Here is a 15053-nt window from a genome sequence, read left to right on the forward strand (position 1 = left end):
AATGGGAAATCACAATAAAGTAGCAAGTCATTTGGTTGAGTTGAAAAGCTATGCACTGACATCCAGAGCATCTAGAGCATGTGCACTGTGAGAGACAGGGTTGCTCTGTACCGTCAGACTCTGCCACAACCACAGAGAAGAACCTCACTGCGCCGTTGACGTCACTGAACCAGCTGCAGTTGAACTTGAAGAAGATGGTGGATGGCGTGACACGTACCGCCTTCTCATTGACCTGCACGTTGGTAGGAGGCGGGCCTAGACAGGAAAACCGGACGGGAGGTTGGTCAAAGAGGGTGTCAGTCAGGTTGGTGGTGTAAAAAGCAATGCTGGAACAAAAGACTGCCACCTCCAGTTGCTCACCATGGGTGAGTTGGCGGGGGGGGGGGTTCCCCTGTTGCGGAAATGTCTGGCTGTATACAGTATCACATTACAAATCAAATAACAAAACTCAATTTCCACTGCTGGGGGAAGAAAAGTGAGTGAATTAACAGTAGACCTTAGTAGACCTAACAAACACTGTTGGTTTCCAGCAATAAATGATTCAGAGGGAAAACAGTCCCGCAGCAACAGCAAACATAATTTATGTGAATTTTCATTAACGGGCGTTTTTATTAATTTCTAGATGGGGCAAATCATGTCTGACATTTTAAAGTGGAAAGTAGAAACATAAGAAGCCCAGTTATGTGCTCAATGCCCTCTGAGTTTTGCAGTTTGCAGCATCTGGATGTTTAAATTATGACCCGGCCCCTGTGACTGCATCTCGTCCACTTTTTACGTCTCAGCCAAGGTATTATTTGTTTCCTCGCTTGATTCGCAGGGAGACAGACTGTAATTGGAACGGTCCCACTGTCTCCCGATCCACTCAAAGGCCACGTCCCAAATGACTTCCTGCTCCCCTTGTAGTGCACTGCACTGGTCAAAAGCGGTACTCTGGTCAAAGCCGTCTGGGACGCGGCCCAACTGTGATGATTTGGACGGCTCATCGGTCAGGGTCAAACACACACACGCACACACACACGCTTATATCTGATCAGCGCTTGGTTAGAAAGAGAAACAGCGGGACTCTTGACAGGAGCGTGACGGCGGCTTATCGCCTCCTTATAAACCCAAATAAAAACACGCCAGCAAATGCCTGGTAATTCTGTCCACTTACAGAAAGAAGAGATAGGGGTAGGAGACAGGAGACAGCAGAGGGGAGGAAGAAGAAAGACAGAAGAGAGAGAGGAGAAGAGAGGTAGAAAACATAACTGTCTGGGTTACCCATTGAGGCCATCTGGAGGATTTATTGGTTAATATGCCTCCACTGATCCAATTCTGTTCTTTTGGGTTGGGATGACGTTGCCCTCCCTCCCTTGCAAACGAATATCCAAATCCCCAGCCCTCCTGCAGCCTTCTTCTCCAGAAAAACGTAGATCTGTATTTAAATGGGGCTGCAGGGCTTGAGGGGGCAGCGCGGCGACAGTCAGGCTGGTTACTGCCCACTAACAGGGATGATTTCACAAGAACCTGCGTCTCCAGCTGCGCCCCCCCCACCTCCACCCCGCCAGAGATGACATCAGAGGTCTGAGGGCTTGGGATAGGTCACACTGTCTTCCTGGAGCGGTCTAATCAGCCTGAGGGGCTGTGACTGATATGGAACCCTCTGTTTGGTGCCCTTCTTTGACAGGACCCCTATGTGTCCAAGAAGCCCTACAAAGGGGGCCATTCTGGAGCTATAATAGGCTTTTGGTGCAATGGGCGAAACAGAGAGAAGCAGCCATCCCGTTTGATAATGGACTTTTCACTTTTTAAAAGTGGTCATTGGTTTTTTTTATCATTGGACTTCGATTGCTTCTGACAGCTGAGATTTACTGTTTAGTCTGGATGCACTTAGCAGATCTGGGCATTCGTTCCAAGTTGAACAGAAGCCGGGAGGTTGATGACAGCCAAGTGATCTCCAAAGTGAGCAAAATAATAAGCAGAGACAGACTGGGAGAAAAAGGAGAGATATGAGGGAGGAGAGTGGGAGAAAGAGAAGATAGGAGAGAGATAAAGGAAGAAAGAATGGAAGAGAGAGGACAGGAGAGAGAACAGGAGAGAGGACAGGAGAGGACAGGAGAGAGGACAGGAGAGAGAACAGGAGAGAGGACAGGAGAGGACAGGAGAGAGAACAGGAGAGAGGACAGGAGAGGACAGGAGAGAGGACAGGAGAGAGGACAGGAGAGGACAGGAGAGAGGACAGGAGAGGAGAAGAGAGGCAGACAGTAATTAACACACTTATCTAAAAGTCCCCTCTAGAACAAATTATCAAATAATACAAGAATGTAAGAGAACAAATGCACCCGACTTTGTGTGGTGCTTCATTAGGCTTCTCTTCCATATCTCTGTCTCTTTCTGTCTCTTTGTCTATAAATCATTTTGACAGAACTGGAATGCAAAGCTACTGGACAACACTCTATGACTTACAGACAGCAGTAAGTTCTGTCAGGTCCTGAAGAAATAGAAAGTTGCCAGTCAATCTGTATTCCAACCTCCTTCCACCAGAGTTCATTTCCCTCTTCTTTTACGATGCCACGTGGACTGAAAGAACACTTTAAGATCTGTGACGTGATAAACTGAGATTACAAAGGCACTTCAAAATGGTTTCTCATCTAAAATCAGAGCTTCAATCAAATCCCAAGACGGCTGTAGCAGTCGCTTCACAAAATGTCTGTGGGGGCTCAATGTAACGTTCGCGCCCAAAATCTTTGAAAAGACAAATAGCATTGATAATACCCTGAGGAAAATCTTTTAACCGAAGGCTGAGTGATGACGCTGTTCGGAAAACAGGATCAAGCCTCATTGATCTGGGTTCTGTGGCAATCAAAGGAATGAATGAGAAGTCCTATAGATTGTCTGACGGCAAAGAGGTGAGGACGGAGCGAGTTGAGGGTTAGGACTTTGTAATGTGTGTGTGTTTGTCTGTGTGTGTGTATGTTTGTGTTTGTGTGTGTGTGTGTGTTTGTGTGTGTGAGTGAGTGAGTGTGTGTTTGTTTGTCTATGTGTGTGTGTGTGTGTCTATGTCTGTGTGTGTGTGTTCACAATAGCGACTCAGCATCCTCCTAAAAGCAGACAAATGCTGCCGCATAGTAGTGCAGTTTGGGAGACGTGTCATTTGTCACAGGACGATGGGGTCTTATTAATCAACTTCGCTGCGGCAAACGACTAACGGCCCCGGGTATCTTTTCGACGCATTCCTGTTATGAGTACGCCAGACGCATGACAAGCAACAGAGACCAAGGTCACATGTTCTTGCAGTGAGTGTAGGCTACTCAGACCAACTAAACGTGAAACTTGAACATGTATTTGTGTTCACTTTTATCGTGTCTTATCAGGACCCGGTTTTTCTTGTGTTCAGTGGAATATAAACCCATTTTTGTTTTAACTGTGTGTGTATTGAAAATCCACCAGTTAGGGGTAAGTACTGAAAAGATATCTAATCTTGTTCAACCCACTTCCTGCAAAGGGAAAGAGGCTTATGTGTGAATTTGCGGTGTCTGGGTTGGTTATCGTGCCTGAGATTCACAGGAGCCAGGCAAGGGGAGGATATTGGAATGGGAGCCAGTGGAACAGAATCCAACTTGGAAACCATCAGTGTGTCGTGATTGACACCTGTCTGTTGACTCCGCACCAGTCATCCCCATGAGCCTGTCCTCCCCAAAATAAGGTGCCGCCGCCCATCTCTTGAAACAGACCGAAGTGACTCTGGACACCGGCTCATTGAGCTGGAGGGGTGGAGGTGGTTTACTCACGGTCGATCATGGTGACCACACTTTCTTCCAAGGCGGGGCTGCTGAGGCCAGCGGAGGCCACTCTGACAGCTATGTGGTATCTTCTGTATGGTTCCAAGTTCTTCAGGTTGAGTAAGGTAGCGTCCCGGGCCAGACCCAGGGCATACACCAGTTCCCAGTTATCCTCCTGACGGACCTGGAACGGAACCAACATTACTGTAAGTCCACTCCATGTTTTCACTGTGTTAATAATATACACTCAGTAACAACATTACTTCAAGTCCAGTCCATGTTTTCACTTTGTTAATAATATACACTCAGTAACAACATTACTTCAAGTCCAGTCCGTTTTTTTTTTACATTTCACATTTGATTTGCCCTCAAGTTACAATGCCTGAACCCCTAAAAAAAAGCGCATTCCCTAAACCCAATCCCCACAACAATTCACGTTATTTTGATGAAGAATTGTAGTCCTGTTGTAGCTACTAACTGGCTCACATGAGTACTCCATATATGTACCTCAACTGTGTAGGAGTCCCAGTCTGAGTTAGGCGAGCTCCAGGAGCACAAGATGGACGAGGAACTCTGGGGGAAGCAGTGCATGTTCTGCAGACTGGACGGCTCTGGGGGGAAGAAACAGAGAATTGACAGATTGACGAACAAAGGTTAATAACGAGGTAATAATAACTCTTTGAATAATTAGGTAAGAATTACTAACTAAGGGCCCAGCTATGCTCATTTTCAACCCACCCCCACCCCCACTCCAAAATAAAAATACAAATAAATATGTAATCACCAAAAAAAAAAATCATCACATGGACCCTTTCAGCCTAAACTGAAATAACAGAAAAACTGCAATTGTTGATTTACAGTTGATTAACAGTTGACCCAAAACTTGGCATTTATTTAATTTAATTGACTGCTCGCAGCTATTAAAAAGTGTACGTTCAACAGTTGAAATTTGAATCTCCTATTCGTTGATGGCTTTATTCGTCGTGTGTGTCATTTTACAATAAAAGCCCTGGCACCTCGAGTACTGCTGAGTCACCGCCGGCCCATTAGAGACCACACAGTGATGTCACAACAGACTGAAGCCAAATTTGTCCGGGAAAATAATGGAATGAATGGAAGTGCACTCCTCAAACACGTGTGAAAGCAGTACACAGAGGCTAATGGTGTTCTTAGGAGATATATGCTGTTTCTGTGTCCTTTGAATGACAGCCTCTTATTAAAAACGACGCTCTACATTAGTCTACACTAATCATACGATATCGCTGTTCACCGTTGTGAGCACGCAATCTGTGTTAACAGCGTGTCTGCAAAGAGGTAGCCTATAAACACTTTTATTTCCGTCAACCCGTGAGGCTAACACCAACATCCCAGAAGACTGACATCGATAGTCGTCATTTTTTTTCATATGAAAATGCACTCAAATTGTTTTCCCCTCCCCGACGTCACTTTCGTCAGCTTTCACGTTGAGCCTGACCATTGTGCGCGGTTTTAACAGGGAGGAAATTCAGTCAAAACTGCATTGCAGTAGGCCTACTTCACGTAGTAGCACTGCGTTTGGACTAGTGGGGATCGGTACTGTAACTACTAGTAACTAATCGAACATTGCATTGTGGTTGCGGGTTACCATAATGCAATTGGCCGTGGTGGTGTTGGGGGGGGGGCCTCACTGGATGTAGTCGCTGGGCCGTCAATCTGTCATCCGGCCATTTGGTTATTAGGGCGGAAGCAGGCGACAAGGCGGTCGGCTGGGGCGGACACTGACATGTCGGGGTTTGAACACTGTACGCATTCATCAACTGCACGGTCCGCCACACATAAAGCACGACGTGTCATCGCCAAAGTGAGACAGACTGCAATCACGCTCCGTCGTCCTTCAGCAGAACCCGGTACCGGTCAAACGAGCATGTCCAGGAGGTGCCCCTTGACGGCTACGACGGATAAGGAGAGAACAAAACCTAAGCGGCTGGGCTGCGTAACATTCGGAATGACGTTAAGCACGAATGCTTTTTATATTCAAATCAGGAGTGATAAGCGTCTAAGCTTTGTCGCGAGCCAGGCCGTAAAGGGCTGATGCATCTCACGAACCAGGGGTAAATTATTCCGTTTCCGAAATGCCATCCTTTGCCCTATATAGTGCACTCATTTCGACAAGGTCCAGGGACAAAATAAGGACACTACATAGGCAACTGGGTGCCATTTGGTTTGAGAATTTATGAAAATACACAAGAGCTCATTTGCAACTTCGAGATAATGAACTAGCCAGGCAAGGACAGCCTCTCCATCATTATGCGTGCGAGCGCGCGTGTGTCTGCGTGCGTACGCACACATTTGCATGCCTGGCTACATCGGTGCGGGTATGCCTATTTACTTGCGTGCATGTTGGTGCGTGCGTGTGTGATTGATTGGCAGAAGTTTAAAGCAGCCGCGACAGTAATGCCGGGCATACGGTTCAAGATGAAGCCATTCATTATCTACCGTTGTGGCTCCTCGCAATCAATACATCAATCAAATCAATTTAATCAACATCAGACACTCGTCCGCTCTCTGTCTGCCACCCTCCCTTTTTCTCTCCCTCCGAATGTGATTCTTTTCTCTCTCGCTGTTTCTCCTCTCTCTCTTGCCATGTCTGTTTAGAGCTGCGTCTGATGTCGGGGAATAAGACACTAACGCGCTAAGTGTCATTAAACAATTTCAGATCATGCCAAGTACGACATACGCCTTAGCGCATTGAATAATTTTCACATGGTTGCTAATTGTTCCTGTATGCATATTCACAAAATTAGACTTTGCCAATCGTAAATAACACATCGGCGACAAATACAACGTGTATAAATTAAAATAATAATTGATGTCTTACACTTAGCAGAACTATTAAACACCCTGAATTTAAGACCAATGTGTGTAAACGCACTTAGCCACTACAGGTGATTCTGATAAGTAGATATAACAGAGGAATATTGAGATGGGTCAGTGACCCCAAGGGAGGGATGGACCTATGATTACACAAGTGAACAAATTGCTATTCAAAGAGTATTGAATTGTATGCACTCACTGCTGTTAGTGGCTATGTAAATGTAGGTATCGGAATATAAATTTGGGGTAACACTTTAGGACGGACCAGAACTGGAACAGCGTTCTGTCGACGGAGTCAACTTTAAAATGGGCCACAGGCTACATCAGGATGGGCAGCTCCTGTCCTCAGGGGCGTAAATGGATCATTTTGGCCTAGGATCTTCAGAATGGAATCAGTTCAATCGGCCGTGTTTGTTAGAGATGTAACACCACTCTGGCCCATTGAGGACTGCCCTAGATTATAATCTTTTGATTGATCGTACAGAAATATCCAAATGATCTTTCCACATCTCTGGAGCAATTCGCCATCTACGTACGGGAGCACCTGACACACTGTCTTTTACTAGTACAGGAAAGGAGAGCTGATGGCATCTTCTAAATGTCTGTCCAGTGGGACTCCTCCGAGGGCCTTGTGTACAGCTTTTATTTATACCCCAAGGACTTCTGGGGATGAGGGAAACAGTGACATCTGTAGAAGTAGGACAGGATGAGCAACTCAGACCACCTTCCATAATCTCTCTTGGTTTGGGGATCTTGATTCTATATTCTGTTTGTCTTGAACTCATCCTGCTCCACCTCATCCCTGAACAGTGAAGCTCAACAGAACATTTCAGAACTTCAAACAACACAGCCAGATGAAGCTCAAACCTGTTACTTCCACACAGACACACACACACACACACAGATGAGCTAAGCTTCTCTTGCTTTCTCTGTAAGGTGCTGCCCTCTAGCGGCTGTACCTCACACTCATCAAGGTGCGCTATCACAATCAGTATAATCTGTCCAACGATCAATCTAACCTGCAGGCGTCAGAATAATTCCATTAAGGTTGTACTGCCTGAGTTATTTTTTGTTCCTACCTTGTTTGATTAATTAGGGTTAGAAATGATACAGGACCCCCCCCCCCCCCCACCACACACACTAACCAGCACACACTAAGCCCCACCGTGGGATTTGTTTGAGACCCCTTCTCTACCCCTACCATTACAACCTCACTATAAACCCCCACCACAAATATGCTCTTACTTGTTCTGAGGCTCCTCTGGATGGGCTGGCTGTAGGTGACAGGCCCGCCCTTGACTCCTCCCCCACTGACTGTGCGGAGGGTGAAGTTGTAGAGTCGCCCCGGGAACATCCCACCCAGAATGCGTCTGGTTGGCTGCGGCGCTGTGATTGACAGGTTCCCATTTGGCTCCCATTGGAGGTCGAAGCTGAAATAGTCACCCGAGGCGGGGCCTTCCCAGGACAGTTCGACCGAACTGTCACCACTGATGTCTCGGAAGGAAACCATGGAGGGGGGCTCTGGGGCTGAGGGACGAAACAACATGGGATACTGAATTTAGCTGCGACGGACGCGCTAACGCTGTACGCCACGGACGACCGAGGTGGCATTGTACGGGCAGTGAAACGATCACCGTATTTTACCACATTATGACTAAACATTGTTACTCAGATAGCAACCTCTTTTACAGGGTTTTATAGGTTTTAACAGGATTTTATAGGTTTCCGTGGGGTTCCTATGTTTCCAGAGAAAAGAGTGTGCCGGCGTACTGACCCGTCCTTCCAAGTGCAGACGCAGCATTGGTCAGCTCTCCGCTGCGCGTGACCACCTCGACCCGATACAACCGACCTGGCACCAGGCCCTGGAACAGATGCTCCCTCTGCTCCAGGCCCAGCTGGTGGGCTGCCAGGACGGAGGTCGAGCCCTCCGGGCCACCGTACAGGACCACCCGATATCCACTCCACTCCCCGGGTCCGGGCAGCCAGCTCACGGAGAGACGGTCCGTACGCTCTCCGTCCTGGACGTGCAGGGACCTCACCGGGGCCGGCACTGGGGGTGGGGGGTTGGGGGGGGTGGAGGGGGAGGGGAGAGACAATGTGTCAGTCAGTGACACACAGAATCAACAAGAGCAGGGGCAGCCGATTATCACGGATTAGTCAAGCTCTTAATAATGTGACGGAACAATGATAATGTATGTCATCATTTAGATTGGTGACAGTGACAGCCTATCGAAAGGTCACCGCCAAACCCACACACGGTCGATGTTGGACCGCCGAACCGAATCTCCCCTCGCCGTCTCTCACCTCCCCCTCTGACAGCTGTTTCTGTTTCCATTACCATTACTAATTACGCCATTAATGCAGACACTTCTACTGAACCGCGTCTTAACATTTACCGAGGAATTTGAACCGACTCCGCCGGGACCATAAAGAGATATCAGAAATCACCTCCACGCTAAGCAATAAACAAATACAATTACATCACCAATGGCATTACAGTCATTTGCATTTAGATGGTAACTATTCAGCTATGAAATGACGAGGATTGTAAGAAGGTTGACCACAGCGATGGTTCAATGGAAGGATTGTAATCAACAGACAGGCACATCGCTTTCAGTGCTGTGGGTGTTTCATCGTCTGACACAGCTGTTTTAGAACGACTTAGAACGAAGGTCATCTAAAGTCACTGCAGACTTTTTAGCTGCAGGAATTTTGAACAGCCTAGGTCATAGAGGGCAATAAGAAATGTATGCCAGTTGGTGTCACATTTACATAGTGAGATGGAAAATATATTTTTCTGATATTAAAAAGGACTCATGAAGAAGATTTAATCTCTGAAATTCATGAATTCAGTATAAAAGTAAACACCAGGCTAACACAGCACAGGCTATGATTCTTTTACACTACATTAATTAAGTCCCACTCTCATCATAAGACAGAGGTGTTGTTTGACAGTGTAAAGATTGGATTCTTGTCTAAAACACAAAAATAAACGTCCTTTAATACTTTTTGTCCCTCTGGGATGCAGTCTCTTCTCAGCTGATATTAAAGACTGGATGTCACAAACCTCTGTGAAGCTGTGAGGCATCTGATACATGGCCACAGCGGCCGTAACTTATCTTCTGTGTTCAAGGGAGGGAAGGGGGACTTCAGTAATTGGGCAAATGGTGCGTGAGTCTGCTTGTTATTTTTACCCACACCCGCCCACAGCTGCTAATAACTCATCATGCCAACGGCTTAATATTTGTGATAAGGGGAGAATCTTACAGGCTTACTCTCTAATGCTAACCTGCGGAAACTTTGTATTTGGTTCCGTACATGGCAGAAAGCTCGCTCCCATTTCGCTTCTGTGAAGAGCAAAACACTCCTGTCTCGATTGGGTGACCCCCTACGACAACATTTAAACGGCGAATCAGAACAGCCTGGGAATAGTCCACACACTGAATTGACAGCAGGAGCCATAATGTCTAGTTACCCATCACAAATCATGTCTGGGCTGGGGACAGAAGCTGATTGGCTAAGATGGGTGAGTGACGGATTTTCCCGCCCCACAGAGGTCAAGCAGGTTTGGGTGACTGGGTGGGCTCCCTCATCCTGCCCGGCGATGCGTGGCCTTCGGGTGGATTGAGACTCCTCCCACTTCCTGTAGCTCCTACATCTGCTTTTAGTGTGCGAGTGTGTGTGTCTTAGTCTCACCTGTCCTGGCTAGTATTGAAGAATCACTGCTCATCCCCCTGCTCCGACTCAGCACCACCATCTTGTACAGTGTCCCTGGCACCAGGCCCGTGAAGGAGCACGTCTGCGCCCCGGCCTCCACGCTCTGGCGGCCGCGCAGTGTCTCGTCGACGTTATACAGGAACAGGTCGTAACCGTCCACGTAGCCCTCAGACGGGCTCCAGGCGAACGACAGGCCGCTGGTGTTGGCGGTCATCACGGTCAGAGCCTTGACCGCGGCCGGACCTGCGGGGAGGGAGGGAGTTTTCTCATCGTGTGTTGGGGGGAGGGCACCCAGTTCGACTCCCATTTCAGTCATTAACTGTATCAGAGCCGAGTACAAACCAAAAACGTTATTTTGTCCAAACTGGCACTAAATAGTTAACCTGAACATCTGTGTGGGATCTACTGTGTTCCCACGGAAACGCCTCAGACAGAACGGACAAAGACGTCTTACGCGTTTGACCCTCAGCGACAGCCTCCTTGCCGAGGACCCCCCCGCTGACCGTTCGGACCGTGACGTGGTACCACTTCCCCGGGGTGAGCTGGCCGAAGCTGTGCCCGGTGGTGCCCGGCGGCAGGGAGGCATTGGACACCAGGATGCCCGCGTCGTCCTGGAGCTGGATCCAGTAGGCCTCGTACACCCCTAAAGGGCTCTCCCACGTCACGGTCAGGCTGTGGGTGGTGTGGTCGCTGTCTGCCTGGAGGGCGGTCACGACGGCCGGGACTGCGTGGGGCGGAAACGGGGGGAGACAAACAGTGAGACAGCACCATGTCAGGCGTGGTCACGTTTTCTCCTCCAGGATATTTGGTTGACAATAATTCCCTGGGCCAAGCTATCAACAGTCCAACATTCCTACAGTAGATATACGAGCCCCCCCCAGGTTATCTCTCCCTCCGTCCCGCCCCCCCCACCTGTTCGTCCGGTGGTGGTGCTGTTATTGACGAGCGTTCCACTGAGGCTTTGAACTTTGACCCCATACAGCTGGCCTGGTGTGAGGCCCTGGAAGTCCAGCTCTGTGACGTGCTTGGGGACCGGTCTGGTCTCCATCGGGTGTCCTCCCAGGGACAGAGACACAGTGTACATGTCCACGTCCCCCTCACCTGGCGTCCAGGACACCCTCAGGCTGGCGGGCTGGTCCCCTGCCCGGGCTTGGAGGTTCCTTACCTGGCTGGGGACTGGGTGGGGAGAGTGGGAGGGAGGAGGAGTGAAGGAGGAGAGCGGTGGGGGAGGAGAAGAAGAGAGAGGGAGGAGCGGAGGAGGAGAGGGCAGAGAGACGGCAAAGATGAGGCCGAGAGTACATTTTCACAAATGAGAGTATATCAAGCATTTAACCTTTACCTGTATCCTGATATCTACAGGAGCTAATGCTCTGAACTAAACAGATGTTTCATGAAGGGACTGATCCTCTCATGTTGCCCGGTATTCCCAACCAACCTGTCCTGCCCTCAATGAACTGTGGCCTCTGGTAAGGCCCGCTGAAGGTGGACACAACTATCTTGTACAAGCGTCCTGGGGTGAGCGAGGCGAGGCGCTGGCTGCTGGCTTCGTTGCCCACGGTCACAGGCGGATAGACCTTGGTATCGTTGAAGAGGACCTGGATCTCGTAGTGGTCGACGTCTCCGAGAGCCGGCGACCACGTGACTACCAGATCCCCAGTGCCACTGTCCCCCAGGGACAGTTTCTGCACGGCGGCGGGAACTGAAAACCAGAGGACCATTGGACTACATTCTTCACACGTTCACGTAACTTTAAACACGCCATCCTGGCTCATGTGGATAATTCCCCACGTTAACAGGCAGCGGTCCGGCAATGTGTAACCATAAGCTCCCTGAACTCACACGTCCTGCCGTCCGTGGACACACTGGACTCGTACTCCCCACTCCAGGTGCTGACCGTCACTGTGTACAGCCTCCCGGGAACCAGTGAACTGAACATGCACTCGTTCTGCGACCGGGCCACGGTCTGGTTCTGAAGAACCGTGTTGTTGTACTTTATGACCACCTGGTAGCGATCAAAGTCCCCAGCTGCGTGGCGCCAGTAGACCTTCAGGAAATCGTCCCTGGCTGTGTGGACGGCGTTGGGGTTCTGGACACTGGAGGGTTCTGGGAAGGAAAGAGAGGGGTGTTGGTTCAAGGACAGACTGAGTGTTTTTTTTTTATAAACAGCTGCAATGTTTCTGTGTTTTTAAGTTAGATAAAAAATATATATTAAATGTTCTTTGATCATGGTGCCAGAGACTGAAAGAAAACAGCGTTGACATTATTCTACCGAGGATTATAGTGTATGTACTTCTGACATCCCCAGTGCTGTGGCGCTGTGAGACATTCTGAGGGAGAAATTAAGTGACTTAGACGTTTGAACTCTTCATCTCCTGAAGTGAGAAACAGGAAGTATGAGACTGGAGTGAGAGACAAGAGATGTGACACTGGGGGGGGGGGGGTCTGATACAGGAAGTGTGAGACGGGCGTGACCTACGCGTGCGAGCCGTCACTGCCGTGTTGTTCTGGAAGCTCCCACTGCGGGTCGCTATGGAGACAATGTAGAGCCTCCCCGACGTGAGTGAGTTGAATGTACACTCCGAGCTGGATTTGGAGACGACCAGGCTGTGTACGGTCCGGTCGCGGTCCTTCAGTTGGACCACGTAACCATCCACGTCACCCGCCGCTGGTTGCCAGGAAACCCCCAGGAAGTCAGGACGACCGTTGTTACCGACGGTAACGACACCGACAGCCGCAGGTACTACGAGCGAGGGTAAAGAGGAGAGAGAAGAGAGGGAAACAAGAAGTAGAGAGAAAGAAGGGAGTGCAGAGAGAGGAGAAATTAGATATGATCCCTGGTTAGTGGGCAAGATGGAAAACCAGCAGTACTCTGGAACCTGAGAACCGCCTGTGGAAAAACTGGAACTGAGAGGAATTAATCTGCAAGAGGCGTGTTATTGGTAGTTACTTCGCCCATTGTGGTGGAGAGGAGATAAACTGACTACAGATGCTGTATCTTAATTCGAGCCAGTTAGAACCGTAAGAAAATTATCCTGCAATAGGAAGTGCGAATTGTTATGTGGATTATAGTAAATAGACTTTTTGGCGTTGATAAATACTTTGCTGGGGCAAATCAAGTCTGAAATGTTAAAGTGAAAATAACAAACATAAGAATTTCAAACCTCTAATACACTTTCTGATGTGCAGCGATATTCCTGCACAAAAGGATGCTCAAATTAATACTTTTAGTTTAAAATCCTGGTTTCCGGCAACCCCTAAACTATGCTAGGCTGTCCTAAACTGAAGCTTATGCCTGTATGTTATTTTGAGCCACATTAATTTTGTACATCCAGACATTACATCTTTACATTTTTAAAGGTTAACGGCTGGCTTGATTAATTTGACATTCAATGTGACATTCAGTTAAACACTGAGAGGATAAAGGTTTAGTTCAAATGTCCTTTGTTACCTTTAGCCAAATGCTGAGTAAAAGTATGCGACTGTAAATGTTATCTGAAAGTTAATTGAATGTTATCTGAAGGTGGCCTTTGTTTTAATCAACACTTGGTCCCCAGACTCTGTAGTTAATTGAAAGGTGGAAGTTTCATGGCCCAAAATAGACAAAAACTTCCTGGGAAAGACAATCAAGGTCAAACAGGAAGTCTTTGAGCAGGACCTTAGAGGCTTTTCTTTGGTGGACACAAAGCTTCCCAGACATTCCTAACATTCTCCTTTGTGTAAAAAAACACTGCTATTTACTTTCCCTCACCAACCTGCTGTGGGGACAATCACTATGGTGATCCACATATGTAACAATCACCATAGCAATTACAAGCAGACCTTTTTTTGAGACATGTTTTAGGTTTTATGGACAGAGACAGTGAGAGATTCAAACCCATGATGTACAGTACAGTATACGTACGCAGGAGGAAGAGGTTTTATCCTCTGGGCCACAACGGCCCACTTCTACACGCACAGAATAGAGACCAGAAGTGTGAAGAAAATCGTCACTGATAAGATAATTACGCAGAGACTCTGTCTTAGTAACATCTTCAGTTCCAATGGCATTTATTGCCACACCATGACTACACAAAATGAGTCTATGTTTAATGTCTCTTACTAGTCACACCATCTCAATCAATCAAATGTATTTATAAAGCCCTTTTTACAACAGCAGTCGTCACAAAGTGCTTTACAGAGACACCCGGCCTTAAACCCCAAGGAGCAAACAACAGTAGTGTTGAATTTCAGTGGCTAGGAAAAACTCCCTAAGAAGGACTACCATCTGACTGAGTCTATCTTTGCTGTCTCTTTAGTCACACCGTCTGACTGAGTCTATCTTTACAGTCTCTTCAATCACATCATATAATCAATGCTGTTTAATGTCTTACCGGTGCGCCCTTCAGCCAGCATCTGCTTTGATGTTATCTGCCCGCTAACAGTCCTGACCTCCAGCCTATAAAGGGCACCAGGCCTGAGGGATCCCAGCTGCACCGTGGTGGTGTTGGGTGGGACAGTGTGGTTCTGCACAACTTGGTTGTTGTGAAATAATTCCAGGCTGCAGTAGTCCAAGTCTCCGGGGCCGAGTTCCCAGGTGGCTTGTAAGCTGTCCACGCGGCCGAGGTTGCTCAGGTGGACACGCCTTACCTCTATGGGTACTGCAGACACACACACACACACACACGGACACCCAGACACACACAGACACACCCAGACAAACACACACACGGACACCCAGACACA

The 15053-nt window shown here is 48.2% G+C and overlaps 1 protein-coding gene across 1 annotated transcript in view; it reads right to left on the reverse strand.

Annotated features, from left to right (window-relative positions):
* ptprb (protein tyrosine phosphatase receptor type b) overlaps positions 1 to 15053 on the reverse strand; it is a 39119-nt gene that overhangs the window by 17121 nt on the left and 6945 nt on the right. The window contains exons 7-18 of the mRNA XM_029114370.2: positions 14702 to 14968; positions 12808 to 13071; positions 12171 to 12434; positions 11767 to 12030; positions 11244 to 11507; positions 10786 to 11055; positions 10311 to 10574; positions 8389 to 8664; positions 7860 to 8141; positions 4269 to 4372; positions 3771 to 3945; positions 112 to 255 (exon numbers count right to left, since the gene is read on the reverse strand). Of these exons, the coding sequence (XP_028970203.2) occupies positions 112 to 255; positions 3771 to 3945; positions 4269 to 4372; positions 7860 to 8141; positions 8389 to 8664; positions 10311 to 10574; positions 10786 to 11055; positions 11244 to 11507; positions 11767 to 12030; positions 12171 to 12434; positions 12808 to 13071; positions 14702 to 14968 (2838 nt within the window). The remainder of the gene's footprint in view (positions 1 to 111; positions 256 to 3770; positions 3946 to 4268; positions 4373 to 7859; positions 8142 to 8388; positions 8665 to 10310; positions 10575 to 10785; positions 11056 to 11243; positions 11508 to 11766; positions 12031 to 12170; positions 12435 to 12807; positions 13072 to 14701; positions 14969 to 15053) is intronic.

This window comes from Esox lucius, chromosome 18, assembly GCF_011004845.1.
Source record: "Esox lucius isolate fEsoLuc1 chromosome 18, fEsoLuc1.pri, whole genome shotgun sequence".
Lineage (NCBI taxonomy): Eukaryota > Metazoa > Chordata > Actinopteri > Esociformes > Esocidae > Esox > Esox lucius.